This window comes from Astyanax mexicanus, chromosome 10 (genome assembly GCF_023375975.1).
Source record: "Astyanax mexicanus isolate ESR-SI-001 chromosome 10, AstMex3_surface, whole genome shotgun sequence".
NCBI classification, from domain to species: Eukaryota; Metazoa; Chordata; class Actinopteri; order Characiformes; family Acestrorhamphidae; genus Astyanax; species Astyanax mexicanus.
This window is the reverse complement of record NC_064417.1, coordinates 7,175,681-7,196,931: the sequence shown is the minus strand read 5'-3', so window position 1 is coordinate 7,196,931 and position 21,251 is coordinate 7,175,681. Positions and strand designations below refer to the sequence as shown.

Below are 21,251 nucleotides of genomic sequence, written 5' to 3'. Positions count from 1 at the left end.
AAATGACTGTAAACCGCTAGAGGGAGCCCGCGAGGGAGTTCAAAATGAATGGGTGCTAAATGGAGCTAAATGGCTAAGAACTCAAATTACAGTTTTTCTCTGTCACTTTGAAAAATTTTCTCAGATTTGATTGAATTTGGTCAAATTACACATTATTTTTTCACGTGTGCAGAACACAGATAACATTTCTTATTAAATTATACAAGCAGCAAATGCTTTAAAGTGCTATGGCAAATTTATTCTGTACAACTGGCACAGTATGACTGCCTAAGATAGATAAACGTGTATGAGATGAGAAATATGGGCCTTTTACTTAGAATTAGCCCAGTCTCACTGCAAGAGTATAAATCTAAATATCACTATAATTCATTCCAAGATGAAAATATATAGAAACCAATCCACTCTCCGTTTTCTTACAAAAGATTATCCTTGGATTGGAGCTTTGATGTAATATTCAGTTTCTTCATGGGCATTTATTTACAGAACAGCAAGCTTTATTATTCGACTTAATTATTATAAGCCGTGGCCACGCCTTAGGATCTCATTCCCATGCCTTACTAAGTCGTGGCCACACATTGTTTTATTTTAACATGATGTCACCTCCATACGAGAAGAGTGTCTCTTATAATCTATTTTTACACACACAAAATTAAACAGCAATCTTTATTCTGTTATTGTCTGACACGGTTCCCGCTCCTGATACATCCTTTGTATGTGTGTGTGTGTGTGTGTGTGTGGCCAGTCAGTCATGGATTACATTAGCATTGAGAAAATTCTTAAGGAGTAAACTGATACACTACTACATGACTAATAATCATTTGATTGTTTAAAAGGTTTGTCTTCGGTGCTGAAACATGTTATATTTTTCTGTGTTGTGGAAATTAGTATATTTTTCTGTGTTGTGGAAATTAGTATATTTTGGGTATGAAAATAATTAGACAATTATAAACCCTGCTCAGTTGCTTCATTCATTTTGGACTCATTATACGACATATCATTTTTTGATTACTAAAACACGTGTTACATGATAACCATAAATAATACCAGACTCCTAATAAGGAGAGATTTGAAAATATTTTATTAAGCATAAATATTTTTGAGTTAACATTTAGTATTTATTCTCATATATCGTTTTAGATTTTAGTTGTAATTATTTTCACATGTGCCAAAATGTTTGCACAGTAAACGTGAAATATGTGATTTTAAAAAATAATATTGGTTAAATATGTTTTAAAATCTAACGTACGTGAGCTCGTGAGTATCCACGAGCCAATCCAAGCACAGGAGTGAGCGCCGGAGGGGCGGGCTTTGGGAGAATGCGGCTCGCGGATTGGTTTAGGTGGTGAAGGGCCATGGGCGGGGATTTTGTCGCTTATGGAAACCGAGTATAAACAGTTCCAGCGTTACTGAGGAGTAAAAGGTAAGCGGTTCATACTAACGTAAATATCTCATATAGTAAACCAGAATAGTCTGTATTATATACAGCTTTACTATGTAGTGAAGATTGTAAAACAAGGGTTAGTGTGTGCACGTTTTCTAACTGTCTGTAATCTAAATATATTTAGCTGTGATATTCTGTTTTTTTTGGGTCTCACTCACATTTAACAAATAACGTTACAGCTCTGGAAAAAAAATAAGAGACCACTTCAGTTTCTGAATCAGTTTCTCTGATTTTGCATAGGTTTATGTTTGAGTAAAATGAACATTGTTGTTTTATTCTATAAACTACAGACAACATTTCTCCCAAATTCCAAATAAAAATATTGTCATTTAGACCATTTATTTGCTGAACTGTTTGGATACAAAAATCAAGCAGTTCAGCTTGGTTTGATGGTTTGTGATCATCCATCTTCCTCTTGAGTATATTTCTTAGGTTTTCAATGTGGTAAAATCAAAGAAACTGGTGGTCTTTTATTTTTTTCCAGAGCTGTATAAGTACTGATTTTTACCAGGGCACTTGTATTTATTTAAATTATCAAAACAGTAAAATCTATCTTTCCAAGAGCAGAGCTCTGGTTAAAAACAATATAAGATACATATAAGATACATACATACAGGTACATCTGAAAAAATATAATATTATTGAAAAATTACATTATTTCAGTAATTCAGTTAAAAATGTGACATATATCATAAAGATGCATTACACACAGAGTGATCTATTTTAGGAGTTTTTTTCTTTTGTTGTTGATGATTATGGCTTACAGCCAATGAAACCCCCTGGAAAATGAAATCCTGTGATCTTATTAATTTTACAATGTAAAAAAATATATATAAAAAGAAAGAAAAAAGTGTAATGAGAAGAGGTGTGTTCAAACTTTTGACTAGTACTGTATATAGCAGCAACACATTATCAAAAAGAAATTCAAAGTAAAGTCATTGACATCTATCACACTTGCCTCAGATAAGGTCAATGTTAATAATTCAATAAAAAGAAAGAGACTGGGTGAAACGGACGTCCATGAAAGAGTTCTAAGGCAAAAACCACTGCTGACCAACAAGAACACAAAGAACATTGCTTTGCTTCTTCAGGAGCTGGACAATTGCTATAATTGATGGAACCATGAATCCATGAACCATGATGCTCTCTACCAAAAACTCTAAAGGAGAATGCCTGGCCATCAGTTTGTGACCTTAAGCGTAGGCGTACTTGGGTTGTGCAGCAGGACAATTATCCAAGGCATATCAGTCTACATCTGAATGGCTTAAAAAAAAGTGATGTGGCTTGATTTTAAACAGGCTGTTTATGCTCAAATACCTTCCAGTATGGCTGAATTAAAATAATTCTGCAAAGAACAGTGGGTGAAAAAGATTCATTTATCGCAAATGCTTGATTGCAGTTGATGCCAAGGGTGGCACAGCCAAGTTATTAGATTTGGAGGCAAATACTTTTTCACATAGGGCCAAGTTGGTTTGGATAGATTTTTGCTTTTTATATTTATATATGTTATATTTGTTTTATATTAAAATGTGTTTGTTAATCTGAAAGCTAAACTAAATCTGTAGGGGGCAAATACTATTTCACAGCACCGTATATTCTTCAAAAGGTATGTTTTTCACACAGTTTGGTCTTGCTGTATTTGCACAGTTTTGCTCTTATCTAATGTTTTTCATGCTTGCCATCTGCCAGTTATGTTCAAGAGCTAAAGCAGGTGTGTTAGAAAACATGAAAGCCTGAAAACATGAATCGGTGGGATGGCAGGTCCCCTGGACTGCAGCATGTGCCTTGTTTTCACTCCTTGTAGATGGAGATGCTGCCGGAGGTCGAGCCTGAGCTGGAAGAAGCTGAGCTCCAGGAGGAGGAGGCAGAGCAGGAGGAGGAGGAGGGAGGAGAGGATGGAGGTCTGAGCGAGTTACGGGAACTGGAGGAGACGCTGGCCAAAGTGCAGATAGCCCCCTCAGCAGCCCAACTGTGAGGTTACTATAGTTCGTTGGCGCTTGGTAAACTCTGTGCTTGTGTTAAAGTGAGCCGGTATCATGGTTATGCCACCCCGACTGTTTGCATTACACAATCACTGACTGCAAACATGAAGATGTAATGTCTCATACACGCTGTGCTGAGGGGGAAAACACACTCAGGAAGACCACCCAAACAAAAATCAATAGGCTGTGTATTGAGTATGGGGTTACTAAAGGTCAACATGTGTGTTAAGATAGCAAACAGTGGCTTTAGCATGCTCTTAGCATGTTGTGGTCTTGAGAAAACCATAGGAAGTCCAGATTTCAAGCATGATGAAAACATGGCCTCACATCTGGTGGTCAAGTTAACAACACACCTAATGAGTGTTGCTTTTCTTTAGTAGTCTAATAATAAGTAATATATAGCTGAAAGTAAGATTCTGACAGAATTTTATGTGTTTCCTAATGAAAGAGAAGATCACTCAACCTTTTTACACAGTGATGCTTGCTGTATAAAATCTAGGTCACCAATAAAAAACCTTAAAGCAGAGTGATTCACAAAATCTAAAACAATCCAGAATAAACAACAGTGTTGCTTTATTAATCTTCTTATGCTAATTGGGAAACACATGTTGTTTTGATATAGGAAGCTGCATTTTTGCTTAAGTTTGCCTGTAAGCATGTTAACATGCTGCTTAAAAGTGCATTTTGTTCTATAGCCATATGCCGTAGTATATACTAGTGCATCTCAGAAATTAGAATATCATTGAAAAGTTACTTAATTTCAGTAATTCAGTTCAAAATGTAAAACCTTACTACATTATATAGATTTATTACACACAGAGTGATATATTTTAAGTTTTTTTTTTATTGTTGATGATTATGGCTTACAGCCAATAAAAACCCAAGAATATTATATAAGACCAATTGGTACTTTTGGCATTCTGGGCAGTGTGCCAAGTCCTGCTGGAAAATGAAATCCACATCTCCATAAATGTTGTCAGCAGAGGGAAGCATGAAGTGCTGTAAGATTTTGTGGGAAAACAAAACTGCACTGACTTTAGACTTGATAATAATAAAACACAGTGGATCAACACCAGCAGATGACATGACTCTCCAAACCATCACTGACCATCAGTAAATTTTACATTTCATTTGGAAATCAAAGGAGTCTGGAGGAAGAGTAAAGAACCATGTCATCTGCTGGTGTTATACGTAAAAAGGAAATTGCTGATCCAATCTGTAGCATTATAATCAAAACAGTGTAGGTTCTTTAAAAGTGAGGAATGATTGACTGTATCCAAAGCTTTAGAGAGATCAATAAAGATGAGTGCTCTCTTTCTATTATAGACAGTGATTTAATTTATTAAGGGCAAAACCTGATCCAAACCAATCTAGCCCTTTGAAAAAAAAAAAGTGTTTGCCTCAAGGGTGGCACAATCCACTTATTTGTTTTAGAGGTCAAACACTTCTTTAGACAGGTATAGATAGATAGATAGATAGATAGATAGATAGATAGATAGATAGATAGATAGATAGATAGATAGATAGATAGATAGATAGATAGATAGATAGATAGATAGATAGATAGATAGATAGATAGATAGATAGATAGATAGATAGATTTGGACAATTTGTTTCTTTTAATAACTAAAAGTATCATATAAAAAGTGCTTTTTATATTTACTCTTTTTTATCTTTGTCTCTTATTAAACTTAGTTTGATAACTGAAAATATATCAATCAGACAAAAAAGTAAAAACAGTCTGTAGAGGGCAAATACTTTTTCACACCACTGTAGATATTGGTGCAATTTGTGATTTTAGTCACCCCTAGACTCCCAAAATAGCAAAGGTAAAGACAAAATGCTCCTTATTACAAGTCAGTCTGTTTTAAAGCTGTTAACGTAGGAAAGAATGCTTTAGAAAGGTGTGCCATAATTTTTTTTTTTTATTTTTATTCTCCATAATACACTATATAGAGCTCTTTCTGTTAATAGCTTAGGAAGTCAACTTTGATATCAAAATTCTGGAGTTATGACAAACCTACCCCTGAGTTGTGTTACTGTGTAGCAATTCTATTTATAAAACTGGTTATATTTGAACTCTAGGTTGGTCTGTGTTTGTTATGTTAAGTTGTGCTGCCCATGAATATTATACCCTGCTCTTTTATTTGAATTAATGAATTAATGATGTCGTATTTTACTGAATATCTGCTCTTGTTCTTTCCTCTAGATTGGATCCGAAGGCTGAAGCGGACAGTTCAAAATTGCCTGTCTCATACAGGGAGAATTCAGCTAAGGAGAAACTGCTGCAGACGATGGCAGATAACTTCAACTGCCAGTACTCTTATCTCTACCCTGACCGCACACCACTGCTCCTCTGTCCTCTCAACGAGTGCGGAGTGCAGGTGCAGTATTTATTATTAGCATTTAAGTGGAACAAAATATTGATATTAAAATAGATCACTCTGTGTTTAATACATCTATATAATATATGAGTTTTACAATATAGGGTAGCACTTTAAAATAAGACTACCTTTATAAAGGGTTTATAAATGGTTTACAATTAGTTTATTAATGGTAACTACTTGGGTTATAAATGCCTTAAATCATTAATAATCAGTTATAACACATATGTAGAAAGGGCTAGGCCTTACTTTTCAGGCCTTACTTTTACTGTAATGATAATTCACATAACTTTCCCATGAGTACTCTGACCAGTGTTCAGTCTCACTCACAAGATAGCTTTTTACAACTTATACAGATCTGGGTGTTTCCAAACTGTCCTACGAGTAACACAAGTAACAATATGCTCTTCCATGAAGTTTGGCATGTCAGTGTACAAGTTAAAATGACTCTTAACCTTCTTGGTGTTCTTCTTCCTCCTCTGTTTGCATGTTTCTCTGAACAGAAGTTTGTGAGCACCACACTTCGACCCACACTTTTACCCTACCCTGAGATCTATCACTGGCAGGGCTGTGCCAGTTTCATCTCAGACTTCCTGTCCCTGCAACCACTGGATCCTCCAGTTGACCTAGTGAGAGATTTACCTCATTTCCACTCCTGATTGTGTTTGTTTAAGAGCTGTTTATTATTTATTAATGGTGAATAGTATCATTATTTAGACGTGATCTCAATCATTTCTTTCTGTTGTTTGGTCTAGCCAAAAAAGCTGTGCTCTCCTACATGGACCCTGCGGACTCAGAAAGGAACGTGCTTTGAGTTTTCCACCCTGCTGTGCAGTCTCCTGCTGGGTGCAGGCTACAACGCTTACTGTGTCAGCGGCTACGCTGTGAAGGAAATGTGTCTTCTCAATCAGAACCGCCAGGAATGCCCATTACTCAAACCCCAAGTCAAGGTGTGTGACAGTTTAAGATTTATTGGTCCGAACATCCATTAATTCATTACTGCTGCATGAGTAAAACAAGAACATACAGAATGAATAGAGGAAAGAATAAAACCCTGTAAACTTATTCAATTGTGATCACTTAAATATATCTTCATTATATTCACACAAGGTCATTAGATCCCAACATCTCCTTTTTTAATGAGTGTAAAATACTATATAAAGGATATATATGAAATATACAGTATCAGTCACCTTCTAATTCACTGTTCATCTCTATTTATTTCTTTATTTGATTTATTTTCTATATTGTAGATTAATATTAAAGACATCAAAACTATTATGCGCCACATATAGAATTACATTGTAAATAGTAAAAAAAGGTGTTTGTCCTCCATATTAGTCCCCTGATCTAAACCTGATTAAATGAGATGTTGATTGAGGTGATTTAATTGGGATGAGCTGGAGCTTCACAGCGTGAAGAAAAAGCAGAAACTATTTTTCAGCACCTCCAGGAACTCCTTCCTTCAAGACGCTGAGAAAACTATTCCAGGTGACTCTCCATCATGAAGACAAATCTGCAATGTGCGAATCTGTCCTTAAAGCTAAATGGGGCTCCTAGAAGAATATAAAGTATAAATCATATTCTGGTTTGTTTAACACGTTTTATTTACAAAATAATAATAATCCAGCATGTGTTCCTGTATAGCTTTAATATAGTCTTTAATATTAAATTTACAATGTAAAAAATATAAAAAAGAAAGAAAAAAATAGTGAGAAGAGGTGTGTCCAAACTTTTGACTGGTGCTGTACGTATAGCACATATTATCGCTGCCCAGCAAAAATGTTGTATGTTTTTGTATGTTTTTACCGTGACATAATGTGAATTAGGCACATTTTTTTAACAGTGTAAATTGTGTATGAATTCTATGAATGGACCCATAGACCTGCTCCAAAAATTCATTTTTTACTATAAAGTTATAGTACAAATGTATTACCCCACATCCCAATAGGGGTAGTTGTATTAAAGTTTTATTTATATGTATGTATTTGTGTGTATTATCAGAAGGCCGTAGTTCAACAAAAGGAGGAAAAGACGAAGTACACAGTGAAGCCCCCGCATGACCTGTACAGCAGGTTTGAGAAGCGCCAGGAGCAGAAGAGACAGGAGGAAGCTCGTGTTGCTCTACTCAGCCAACAGCAGGAGGCCCAGAGACTGCAGGAGGTAGTGGAATAGTGTGTTAATTAACTGAGGCTTCTTTATACTTGAGAAGTAGAGACAGGAAGGTTTATTGTGTGTTGTAAGTGTATTTAGACTTTTGATGTGCTGTGTTCATGTTTTCTGCTCTTCAGGAGCGTGAGCGCCCCCCTCCAGATCCTCTCCTGGGATTGCGGGTTCACTGCTGGGTGCTGGTTCTGTCTGGGAACAGAGAGGTTCCAGAGAATTTCTTTATTGATCCGCTGGCAGGACAAAGTTACCCCACCACCAGTGAGAAGTTCCTGGGTATCGAGAGCATCTGGAACCATCAGAATTACTGGGTCAACATGCAGGACTGCCGCTTCGGCTGCACGGTCAGTGTGGGCAGTCCTGGACCTTTAATGTTATTAGTTTTTCATAATGGTTGACAAACATTGTTTTAAAGGTCTATATCAGGGGTGAGTTTGACACAGCTTCTGTTTTTTTGTTTCTTTTTGAGATTTTAGCCTCTGGTGGCATTTCCTCATACACTGTAAACCACATATTCTTTAAACTCAAATTCATTAAGCTCCCTATTGTATACCCTGCGCAAGGTGCATCACAGTGCTCTTTGCTATCTTACACCCCATCAACAAGCTATTTTCATGCCTTGCGCCTGTGCCATTAAAATAGCGTCTGAGGGGGGGTCCAGCAGTCTAAAGCGCTGCCACTTTGAGCGAGAGGTCACAGGTTCGAACCCCCGCTTTGCCATCAAGCTGCCGGCGCTCAGAGGGTGCAAAATTGGCCCTGCTCTCTCCAGGTGGGTAGATGGCGCTCTCTCCTCACATCACTCCTCGGGTGATGTCTGCAGCACAGGGCGTCTGTGAACTGATGTATCAGAACTGAGTCACTGCGCTTTTTTTTTTGAGCATGCTGGCTGCATCAGCAGCAGCTCGAAAAGAAGCGGTGGCTTCCTTTCGGAGGAAGCATGTGTTAGTCTTCATCCTCCTGGTGTGTTAGGGCATCACTAGTAATAGGGGGAGTCCTAATGCGTGGGTTGGGTAATTGGCTGAGCAACATTGGGGAGAAAATGGGGAAAAATTAGAAATGAAATGATATCTAAAAAAAAAATTGCATCTTAATGTAGCTGTTAAGATACCAGCCTTCAAAAGTCAAAGCGCCTCTGCCTCTTAAAGGGAATTGCAAGTGACACATTGATTGGTTTATTTCACGTTACGCACAAAACACACCCATGATTAATTAAGAAAATTAGTACATGCCTTTTTCACGTTTCTAGCTGCATAAGGTGTATTTTTTTATGGCCTCAAGATACCAAAGACACACCGACATGCTCTAAATCCAGCTGCATGATTGGCTGGCTTTCTTAACATGAATTGAGCTCTGGTTAGCAGTTGATTTAAGGCTTTTTAGTCTAGTTTTCTACAGAATCTGTGTCTAGGAAGCTTGTTCCATGTTGTCTGTTTTATTTTGTAGGAGATGACTTTTGACCTGGGCAATCCTGTAAAGTGGGAATATTTGTTGCGTGGCTCCACCAGCCACAACATTCTTCTCAATTCTGACACGAAGACCCAGAATGATCAGGAGGATGAGGAGGAGGAGGATGTATGTACACAATGCTGTTTATTGCTTCTTTATTTCTCTGAATAACTGAGAATTTAGTAGGCAGGTGGTCAGTCCTCCTCTTATCCTTTTATAAATCTGACTGTTTTATAAATGCCTTGATGTTAATAATTTTAGTAATGTAGTTATGAGAGTAAAGAATTGGAATATGGGCTTGTATACAGAGTCTAACAAGTTAAGCACTAAAATTATAAACAAATCTAAAGTTATTTCATGCATTTCAATCATGAATATTTTAGTACATGCGTCAAATTTTCAGGTGTCATCTGGCGTACCGACTTGGGATGCTTTTCATACCACAAGTAGATAATCAATTAACTAGAGTAAGACACAGCTGTTCCAGAGGACATTACAATTCAAATATTGTTTATATTCTGACTAACACTGAGATTTTAGCATGAATTCCACCGAACACATGTCCAGACACCATCTGTGGCATTTTCTTGGAAACCTTCAGTGTGAGCAGTCAGAGCAGCTGTTTTTAGACCCTGTAGTGGTAATTAACACAGACAAGTAGAAAACATCAAGTTACTGCAGCATGGAATATGCTACTTTTTCCTTGTTTATCTTTGGTTTTTGACTAGGAAACTTGATGATTGATTTGACTGACATGTTGAAATAGTGTGTGACAAACAGACCATAAAAAATTCTTATTTTGTAGAAATCCAATAATTAACTCTTTACACTGTTAACTGAAAGCAAGAGGTACTACTTTGAAGAATCTAAAATATAAAACCTATTCTGTTTTTTTTAAAGCTTTTTTTGTTTTAATAATATTTCATATGTTTTTCTTCGGTTTGGTTGATTTTATTTTTAAAAAAATGACCTCCCTTCTCCTGATATTTAGATATTTAGAACATTACTCAAATAAGGCTATTCACTGTATACCAACTCTACCTCTTCACAATTTTACAACTGATGCTCTCAAACACATTAAGAGACAAGAAATTCAAGTAATTAACTCTTGACATTGTTAACTAAAAGCAAGAGGTTCCTACTAAGAAAAATCTAAAATATGAAACATGTTCTGGTTTGTTTAACACTTTTTTTTTGGTTTAATATTAATTGCATATGTTTTTCTTCATACTGTAGTTTGGTTGACTTTAGTGAGTAATGACCTTTCTTCTGATACTTTACAATTAGTTTGGAGGTAGGTTTTGTTCTGCTGTGATGACACAACAGAGGTAACTCTTGATCCTTCTTTGCTGGGGCAGGCCTGATGAGAGCCAGTTTCATCATGCACTCAAATGCACTTAAGGATACTCTCAATGTTTTTAACTGACCTTCGTTTCTTTTTTTTTTTGTCTTTACTTATTTGAGTAGTTCTTGCCAAAATATGGATTAGAACATTAATCAAATAGGGCTATTCACTGTATACCAACTCTACCTCTTCACAACTTTACAACTGATGCTCTCAAACACATTAAGAGACAAGAAATTCAAGTAATTAACTCTTGACACTGTTAACTAAAAGCAAGGGCTGCCTACTAAGAAGAAAAATCTAAAACATAAAACATATTCTGGTTTGTTTAATGTTATTTTTGTTTAATAATAATTCCATATGTTGGGTTAACTTTAGTGAAAAATTTACTTTCTTCTGATATTTTACAATTATTTTGGAGGTAGGTTTTTTTCTGCTGTGATGACACAACATGTAACTCTTGATCTTTCTTTGCTGGGGCAGGCCTGATGAGAGCCAGTTTCATCATGCACTCAAATGCACCTAAGAATATTCTCAATGTTTTAAACTGACCTTCGTTTCTTAAAGTTTTTTCTTTACTTAATTAAAGTAGTTCTTGCTTCTCATAACATGAATTAGAATATTACTCAACACTCAACTCTGTATACCTCTTCACAACTTTACAACTGATGCTCTCAAACACATTAAGAAGGAAGAAGAAATTCAAGTAATTAACTCCTGACACTGTTATCTGAAAGCAAGATGTTCTAATTAGAAGAATATAAAATATAAAGCATAATCTGTTTTTTTTATGCTTTTTTGTTTAATAATAATTACATATGTTTTTCTTTATAGTTTGGTTGACTTGATTAGTAAAAAATGACCACTCTTCTCCTGATATTTTACTATTAATTGGAAGGTAGGTTTTGTTGTGTTGTGATAACACAGTGTTCACACAACATTTCTTCTTCATTCTGCAGGAGGAAACTGAAGAAGTGTTTGAGATGCCTCCATCTTGGGTATCAAGGATTCACATCTCTCAAGAAGGTGAAGCAGAAAGGCTTTGACCTGTTCATGACCTTTCATAACGATTGCCTTTAAAACATGCAGCCAACGGCAGTCACAGCGGTGGCCACTGTGACCTTTGGTAAATGTTTGTTTTTCTGGATTTGCAGATATGGAAAGTCGTTATCCTGGTGGCACAAAGCTTATCCAGTACAGACAGGCGACGGTGGAGAAATTTGCTCCTTATCTTATGAAGGATGGACTGATCACAAGGCTCACCACTTACAATGACCTGGATTGTGAGTTTATTCAAGTTTATTTCCCAGTTAAATTTCTGAAATCTGATTGGCCAAGCCATTTTAAAAGCTAGTGTAAAATATTAGAGTATTAATAAAAAATGCAATTAATTCTGTGTTAAAGTGACAAGTTCTTTAACCCTATTTTGCACTTCATGGAATAATCTTTGACTGTTATTTTGTTAGCAGACTAGAGTGCTTGGTGGGAAAGTTCATATTATGATTATTATAGGATAGGATATCAGTTGGAAAGAAAGAATCTTCCTCTGACCCTGTAACAGATCTGTTCTGAAACAGTACACACACACACACACACACACTCACACACAGTAAACATAAAAGTGTAAAACAAACCAAAATACCCTGTGAAGCATCTACTGTAGGTGGTCTTATCTGTGGTGCTGTTAACTTGCCATTTCTGAGGCTGGGAACTTTGATGAATTTATCCTGTGTAACAGAGGAAACTCTTGATCTTCCTTTTCACTTGCGGCCCAAATGAGAGCCATTTCCATCATAACATTTTGATGGTCTTTGCGACTGCACTTGAGGATACTCTCAAAGTTCTTGACTGACTTTTCTTAAAGTATTTTTTCTTTACTTAGTTGAGTAGTTCTTGACATAAGATGGATTAGAACATTACTCAAATAGAGTTATTCACTGTAGACCTGTAACTCTACCTCTTTACAACTTTACAACTGATGCTCTCAAACACATTAAAGGCAATGTGATGTGGTGATGTGATCACCAACACTAGTGATGCCACAACACAAGTAGGGGTGAAGACTATCACATGCCTCCTTTGACACATGTGAAGTTAGCCACCGCCTCTTTTCGAACTTCTGCTGATGTAGCATCACAGCATGCTCGGAGGAAAGTGCAGCGACTCGGTTCTGATATATCAGCTCACAGACGCCCTGTGCTGATCGACATCACTGTAGGAGCGATAAGGGAAATAGCGCCATCTACCCACCCAGAGAGAGCAAGGTCAATTGTGCACTCTTTGGGCTCTGGCAGCTAATAGCAAGCTGCATGACCAGGATTCGAATCTCTGGTAAAATGCTGCTAAGCATTCAGTCATAAGGGGCATTAAAGTAATGTTGCTGTATGTTAAAATCTTACCATACTTTCTTTATCTTTGTTCTTTTTTGTGTTGTGAAGGCACTCACCCTAACACAGTAACGGAGTGGTATAAGGATCGGCACGACCATCTGGACGAGAGGGAACTGGAGAAGGCCACCGGTTTAACCACTGAACATTTCAGACCAGGGAGGAGCTACGCCCTTAAATGTGATTAAACATTAAATGTGATTTACACACAACACTGTTATTTATAAAAACTACAGAATCAAACGTTGTCAAAAAAACAACAAAACAAGTCTTTTAGAGATTACAGAACACCTCGATTTATCGTATTGAGGCCCAGCATCCTCATATGTGGGCATTACATTTCTGCTTCTCTGCACCATGATACCCTTCGGCCTCATATGGAGATGCTTCCTGTACCATCTAACAGCCACATTACATCACACTGAATTGATTGATAAAATTACATGAATCCTAGGCAAAAGTTTCTACAGCCAGTCCAGACAGAAAATGGGTCAGGTAAAAATTCTCAACCAATTTAATGTTTGCAACTAATTTATGTACAAACATCTGTACAAATAATTGTAGAAAGCTAATTTAGTACTCATGCTTATCTTGATTAATTGACTAATTCTGTATAAATTTGATATTTTTGTCACTCCGACTTGATATGATGTTCATATATGATTCATGTGAGATGCTTTTCTTCTGAGCAGGTCACAGATACGTCACTCTGATTCCTGAGACGGAGCGTCAGATGGACTTCTACAGCCGCTTTCGGGTCGATGACCTGGCCAGCAGAGTCGAGACACTTTCTGAAATGACAGAAACCTTCGAAAACCGACCTGACTTCCTCTATCACCGACAAGTTGTTTACGACAAGCAGGTCCTACCTTTCGAGCCGGCAGAAAATGCCAAACAAGTCCGACGACCCATCAAGGTGATGCCAACACACAATTACAGTACCTTCAAAAGTTTAGACACACCTCTTCTCATCCAATGTGTCAAATTCTTTCTTTTTATGATTTTTATGATTGTAAATTGAATAGACATCAAAGAACACATGCAGAATTATTCTGTAAATAGGAAGTGGTAAACAAACCAGAATATGCTTTATACTTTAGGTTCTTCTAAACGTACCACATTTATCTTTAAGGACAGATCTGCACACTTTTGGTATTTTAATCTCAGCGTCTTCATGAAGGAGAGTCACCTGGAATAGTTTTCTCACCATCTTGAAGGAGTTCCTGGAGGTGCTGAATAATGAATAAATGAAGTTACTCTTATAAAGCACCTTTATAGAAACCCAGGGACAGATTACAATGTACACGTTTTACACACACTCAGCACTCAACCACACATCAGTGGAAAGCAGCAGCCAATAGCGAACTGCGTACTCTCAACCGGAAACAACCGTCCACCTGGAGGACTGCATTGCCAATCTAGCACACAGTGCCAATCCATATCTGGGCACAGTCATACATACATTTTATACATGCACAATCCTATAAAATATACATACCTATAGATGAATACACAAATCAGAAATTTAGAGAATTACATTTTTCTAGGTACTTTTAGAGTATCCAATTTTCCTGATCTCCATGTTTTTGGACTGTGGGAAGAAACCAGTGTCCCTGGAGGGGATCCACACAGACACGGGAAGAACATGGAAACTCCACCCAGATAGGGACTTGAACCCAAGACCCCAGTGCTGGGAGGCAAACATTTTAACCACTAAGCCACCGTGCCACCAACGATAGTTGCTGCATTTTCTTCATACTGTGATCCAGCTCATTCCATATGGGTCCCTTAATTTTTTTTATGTCTTTAATATTAATCTACAGTGTAGAAAATTAAATAAAGAAAACATCAGAATAAGTAGGTGTTTCTCCGGTTGAAGCACTAACCTTCTATATCCTAAACTGTCACTGTTACTATATAGGTCAAACAGTGGCCTATATGACCTGGAAAGTGGGTCAGAAGTTCACTTCTTTTGCTATGTTAAACAAATACTTGTGTATGTAGTAATGCAGTGTATTGTATTATTACCAAGTTAGACTAAGTGGCAATAATTGTAATTTAAAAAATATCGTAATAATCTGCACTGAAAAATTGTAAAATTCACACTACCCTCTCATCTATTAATACCGTGTCTTCATGTGTATTTGTGCGCTGTGGCTCTTGGAGCAGAAGGTGGTAGAAAAGTTTCACAGAGACCATTCTAAAGCAGCCAGTGAAGACGTGGCTAAAAGAGTCTTCCTGCTGAAGGAGGATCAAATCCAGGTGACGTATCATCTGGAGGAGGACAGGAGCATCCCTGCCTGGCGGAACTTCATCAAACCTCGTGACTGGCAGAACACATTCACTCCACAGCTGGCCTCCTCCTTTCAGGTTGGTATTCTCCAAACATTGGACAACATAGAAACCACCATAAATCCAGTGGAAATATGCTCTCTGTTCTATGAGAAAACAACACATTTTCTGTAAACCACATAAATTAGTTTACCGTATTTTTCGCACTACAGGGCGCATCCTTTAATTTTCCCAAAAATCGACATTGCGCCTTAAAATTCAGTGTGCCTTATATATGAATTTTACCAGTCAGGTTGTAAGGAGCAGTAAAGCCACTCTACTGAAGTGCAGCATTATACAGGAGTTTCAGTGAATTTAGTATTAGCATTAGCCGCTAATCATGCTAAGCGCTAGCTCTTTTGCCGTTCGTATGAGGTGAGTATCAGCCAGTAGTCTGCACGTTTACCGTGTTTAAACAAGCTACATTGGATGAACCTTACTGGAACACTCAGGGTTCCTCAGTGTAGTACTGTCGGGTGGCATTAGCCACTATTAGTGGAAATAAGTGGAAAGATGAAAATGGCATAAAGTGGCATAAAGTTATCCAAAAGCAGTGTGAGAACATGCCCAAGATGCATTAAAACTGTGATTAAAACCCAGGATTATTCCACCAAATATCTCTGATCTCTTAAAGCTCTAGGAGTATGAACTTGTTTTCTTTGCATGATTTGAGGTCTGAAAGCTCTGCATCTTTTTTGTTATTTCAGTAATTTCTCATTTTCTGCAATTAAATGCTCTAAATGACAATATTTTATAGGGAATTTGTAAGAAATGTTGTCTGTAGTTTATAGAATAAAACAACAATGTTCATTTTACTCAAACATAAACCTATAAATAGCACAATCAGAGAAACTGATTCAGAAACTGAAGTGGTCTCATATTTTTTTTAGCGTGACACCTAGTGACATTAGCAGAATTATTAGGTCATTTCAGCTGATGAGCTGTACTAGTTAGTACTAGTATTAGTTTGCTTTGAACCTGACTGACTAAACCATGTGCTATACACACATGTACCTGCAGGTAGACCCCCGTGATGAACCCGACAAGGAGCTGTTTCTATACGAGGCTCTCATGGCTCTTATGGCTGAGGAGAAGAACGTCCTCACCGGGATCCAAGACTCAGAGGAGGAGGTACAGTGATATAAAGATGTAGGCTAATTGTGTTTGCCATTAATGAAATCAGGTTTCCATATGTATATATATATATATATATATATATATATATATATATATATATATATATATATGTCCATATTATTCTATACATTCCCTTGTAAAAGAAAAGTGCATTTAAGTATATATATTTTAAAGGTATATTTACCATGAATTAGTACATCTTTTAGCATTAAATTAACACATACTTAAATACATAATAAATGTACTATTTTGGAACAATTCATGGCAACTTAATTAATTAAGCTATATTTAAATACAGCATAAAAGCATTAGGTTGTGCTTTTGAGTTCTTTTTTCATATAACTTTGGCAACGTTTAACAAGTAGATTTAAGTATGTGTTTATCATTTTAATACATTAATACTTTAAGCAGTATTTAATGACACTACATACATTTTCTATCAATATTTTTTTTAAAATTTAAAACATATTGCTTAAGAATACATTTTATGAAAACACAAAGGAAGTATATTTAATTTGTATTTTCATAAAGGAAATTGAATTGGAAATGTACTTTTAGTATTCTTTACCTAATTTGAAAATACTTTTCATGCTCTTAAGTATACATCCTTTTCAGATGGATTAGCATTTTACGAACAAAGCTGATTCTGGTCCTTACTCTGCGAACATGTGTGTGTGTGTGTGTGTGTGTGTGTATGTATGTTTGTGTGTGTCAGGTGAGGGCCATCCTTGATGCCAGGCAGCAGGAGGAGAGCGGCATCACGCTTCAGATTTCCATCTATGACACCGCCAGAAATGAGAAGGCTCGAATGTACATAGAAGAGCTGGTGAGGAGAACGTTTTATCAGGAGGCCATTGACAGTAAAACTCTGTTAAACTAGTAAAAAACACATTGTTTGCAGTTGTTGTTCACTTTTGAGATGATGTAAAAATCTGGCAGTTGTTCTTGTTTCTTGTGCAATTTATCAAAATATTATGATGGATAAACCAGTAAAAATACTTAGAAATGAAAATAACCTAGGCTTTTTATTAGAATTTTTCTCAAGGACATTAAAAAAAAAGAGATATTGCGGAATGATGCTAAAAGTTGTGTCATTTGTTTCCTCCTGCAGAAGCGTCTGGCTGAAGAGGAGCTTCTGAACAAGGAAGAGAAGGAGTTGGACATCCTGGCTCCATTTTTAGCCAAGCTGGGAAATCCAGCGAGCCTGACCCGGGAGCAGGTGCAGCAGCTCGTGGCTGACTGTCTGGCTGAAATGAAGCAGCGCCTCGTAGACCGAGCCAACCTCATCCAGGCCCGATTCGAAAAGGTCTGAATCAAATCTATATCAAATCCACTATTGAACCTTTTATATTTGACCATATTTCTGCATTTTGACATTTTAATCTACCCCACATCTGTATCACAGTCTCTGACTTAATCACAGTATACAGTGCTATGAAAAAGTTTGGGCACCCCTGATAATTGGTTGTTCGAATCAGCAGTTTCAGTTCAATATATCATATAGCAAACGAACACAATGATATTTGAGAAGTGAAAATAAAGTTTATAGGATTTACAGAAAGTGTGCAATAATTCTTTAAACTAAATTAAACAGGTGCATAAATTTGGGCACCCCTGTCGTTTTGTATTGATTTGAATAACTTTAGCACTAATTATTTAAACACAAAATTCTCGTTGCATCTTCTCTGAAGAATTGCAACATGGGAGCCTCAAAACACACCTCTCAAATTACCTGAAAACAAAGATTAATCAACATCATGATTTTTAAGGGAAGGATACAAAAAGCTCAAATCTCAGAGATTTCAGCTGTCAGTTTCCACTGTGAACAAAAAAAATATCAGATAAGCAGAGGAGAAGGATGGTGAGAACAGTCATAGTCAACCCACAGACCTCCAGAGCTCCAAAGATCTACATCATCATCTTGCTGCCGATGGCGTCACTGTGCATCGTTCAGCTATTCAGTGCACTTTCTTGTTAACGTTGAGGGTCGCATGGATTCCAGTCAATTTTTTGTCCAGTCAGATTATTGAGAACAATGTTTAAGAATCAGTGAGAAAGTTGAAGTTAAAGCGCCGGGGCTGGATACTTCAACAAGACAACGACCCTAAACATAAACACTGCTCAAAATCTACTATGACATTCATGCAGTGGAACAAGTACAACATTCTGGAATGATCATCGCAGTCCTTAATCCAGAACTGAATATTATTGAAAATCTGTGGTGTGATTTAAAGATGATAAGGCTGTTCATGATCAGAAACCATCAAACCTGACTGAACTGGAGATGTTTTGTAAAGAAGAATGATCCAAAATACCTTCAACCAGAAGCCAGACTCTCACTGGAAGCTATAGGAAGTGTTTAGAGGCTGAATTTTTTTACAAAAGGAGGATTTGCTGAATATTAATGTAATTTTTCTGTTGGGGTGTCCAAATTTCTGCACCTGCCTAATTTTGTTTAAAGAATTATTGCACACTTTCTGTAAATCTTATAAAATTAATTTCACATCACTGTGATTATGATCATTGTTAAGCCCGTTTCTCTTTTTGTGTCGTTGTGTTCAGGAGACACAGGAGCTGCAGCAGAAGCAGCAGTGGTACCAGAAGAACCAGCTCACCATGACCAAAGAGGACGAGGACGCATATCTGGCCTACTGCTCCGACGCCATGTTTAGAATTCACGTAGTGAAGCTGCGTCTCAATCGGTACACCCTTCACACTCACCGACATTACACTGAGCTCAGGGTCAGGTTTTACCTTAATAATGAGCACTGGTGAACGAAGTGCACAAAACATGACCTTGAGTTAAAATAGAGAAATAGAAGGTAAAATATTACTATTGCAGTAAAAGTAAAAGTGCTTTATTTAGACCTTCACCTGAGAAAAAGTGAAAAGTACTGTATTTTTCTTTAAATATATAGAAAACACATGCACCGTGAATTATTATGGCTTTAATTTATATACCATTATTATTTTTAACTGCAATTCAGGCAGAAATTTTAAACTCTAAGCCAAGTGGTTATGAATAACATTCTAAACAAGTTTTTCTGTTAATTTTAATACATTAAAGAGTATGCTTGATCTGGATCCTTTAATGGTTAATCATGTAACCATGCTTTTTTTGTGGTATTTAGTGGTGTAAACTCTCTCTCTCACCCTCACACACACACACAAAGCTGCTGAAAAAAATTGTATTTTTGTATGACGCCACAAAAACTAGTTCTATTTTAAGTTTAATAAACACAGGAAAACAATTGAATTTCCCTTTACTACACTGCATCTATATATTGCATATGTTCCATCATTTAAAGAGTCTTTTTTACTTTATTAATGAAATAAAATATTGTAATGTACTTTGTTACTTATTTTAATTGAAATTTTTAATGGAGAAAATAAAGACTAGTGTAGCTCCATATTCCACACTCTACAGCTTAAAAAAAGAGGAAAGTTTGCTGTCATATTTATATTTATATATATAACGCATCACCAGACTCTGTCAAAATTTTGTCACGTGATTAATTTAGTTTTCCCTGCATTAACTGCATGTGCTAATGTTGTCAGCCTTAAAATAAATCGAAATAATAATTTGATATAAATAAATGACTATCATAAAAGTGTGGGTCACAAAGATGTATGAATTGTGATATTTTGCAGGCACAAAGACAAAGCTCCACAGATGTATCTCGCACTGAGGGACAAACTGAGACGAGACCCGAGGCTGATCCAGCACCTGTGGTGATCTAAATCCCTTGTTTGCAGATTTTTTATAACCTTTAAATAAAGGCATTTGCATTGATTAATCTGTATAATTATTCTGATAAAAACAAATATATATATATATATATATATATATATATATATATATATATATATATATATATATATATATATATATATATATATATATTTTGGAGGATGCTTCCATCTAGTGGAATAATAGTGCAATCGTACAGACTACATGGAAAATGTATTGTTTCTTCCACAATGAAGGGTTCAAAAAAGATTTTATATATTTGTTGTTGGGGTAACTGTCTCTAATGTTGAGGACAGGCTTTCTGCTAGATATTGGAACATGATCATTTGATTGCATTCAGCAACAAGAGCATTAACCAGGTCAGGATGTTGGATGGTCACCACCCAGCGTCATTCTTAACTCTCCAACTCATCTCAAAGTATTGGACGGAGCACCATGATGGTCCAGAGAACACAGTTCCACTGCACACAGCTCTCTCGCTCTTGCCAACTCTAGTCCACAAATGAAATTGGGCATACTGCCAATAGGGCCATTGTTTACCTGCTGAGGAGTCATGTTCATCTGTGTCAGCTCTCCAAACCATCACTGATTGGTGGAAACTCTGCTTCCTTGATTTACAAATGAAATGTAAAATTTACTGATGATCAGTGATGGTTTGGAGAGACATGTCATCTGCTGGTGTTGATCCACTGTGTTTTATTATCATGTATAAAGTCAGTGCAGTTTTGTTTTCCCACAAAATCTTACAGCACTTCATGCTTCTCTCTGCTGACAACTTTTATGAACATGTGGATTTCATTTTCCAGCAGGACTTGGAACACTGCCTACACTGCCAAAAGTACCAATAGGTCTTATATAATATTCAAATTTTCTGAGACACT

At 36.6% G+C, this 21,251-nt stretch overlaps 1 protein-coding gene across 2 annotated transcripts; it reads left to right on the top strand.

Annotated features, from left to right (window-relative positions):
• Positions 1–1,313: 1,313 nt before the first annotated feature.
• Positions 1,314–20,412, top strand: ccdc135 (coiled-coil domain containing 135). 2 transcript variants are annotated; one of them, XM_022683871.2, is made up of 18 exons: positions 1,314–1,420; positions 3,246–3,412; positions 5,633–5,807; positions 6,311–6,436; positions 6,563–6,757; positions 7,812–7,970; positions 8,099–8,317; positions 9,417–9,545; positions 11,724–11,790; positions 11,919–12,047; positions 13,203–13,331; positions 13,844–14,067; positions 15,321–15,521; positions 16,503–16,613; positions 17,335–17,445; positions 17,731–17,925; positions 19,182–19,321; positions 20,271–20,412. In XM_022683871.2, the coding sequence occupies exons 2-18, from the start codon at positions 3,246–3,248 to the stop codon at positions 20,353–20,355; spliced, it is 2,562 nt and encodes an 853-aa protein (XP_022539592.2). In that variant the 5' UTR covers positions 1,314–1,420; the 3' UTR covers positions 20,356–20,412. The 2 variants fall into 2 exon arrangements, with proteins under 2 accessions (XP_022539592.2, XP_049340004.1); XM_049484047.1 differs by lacking the exon at positions 1,314–1,420 and having other exon boundaries at positions 7,815–7,970.
• Positions 20,413–21,251: the final 839 nt, after the last annotated feature.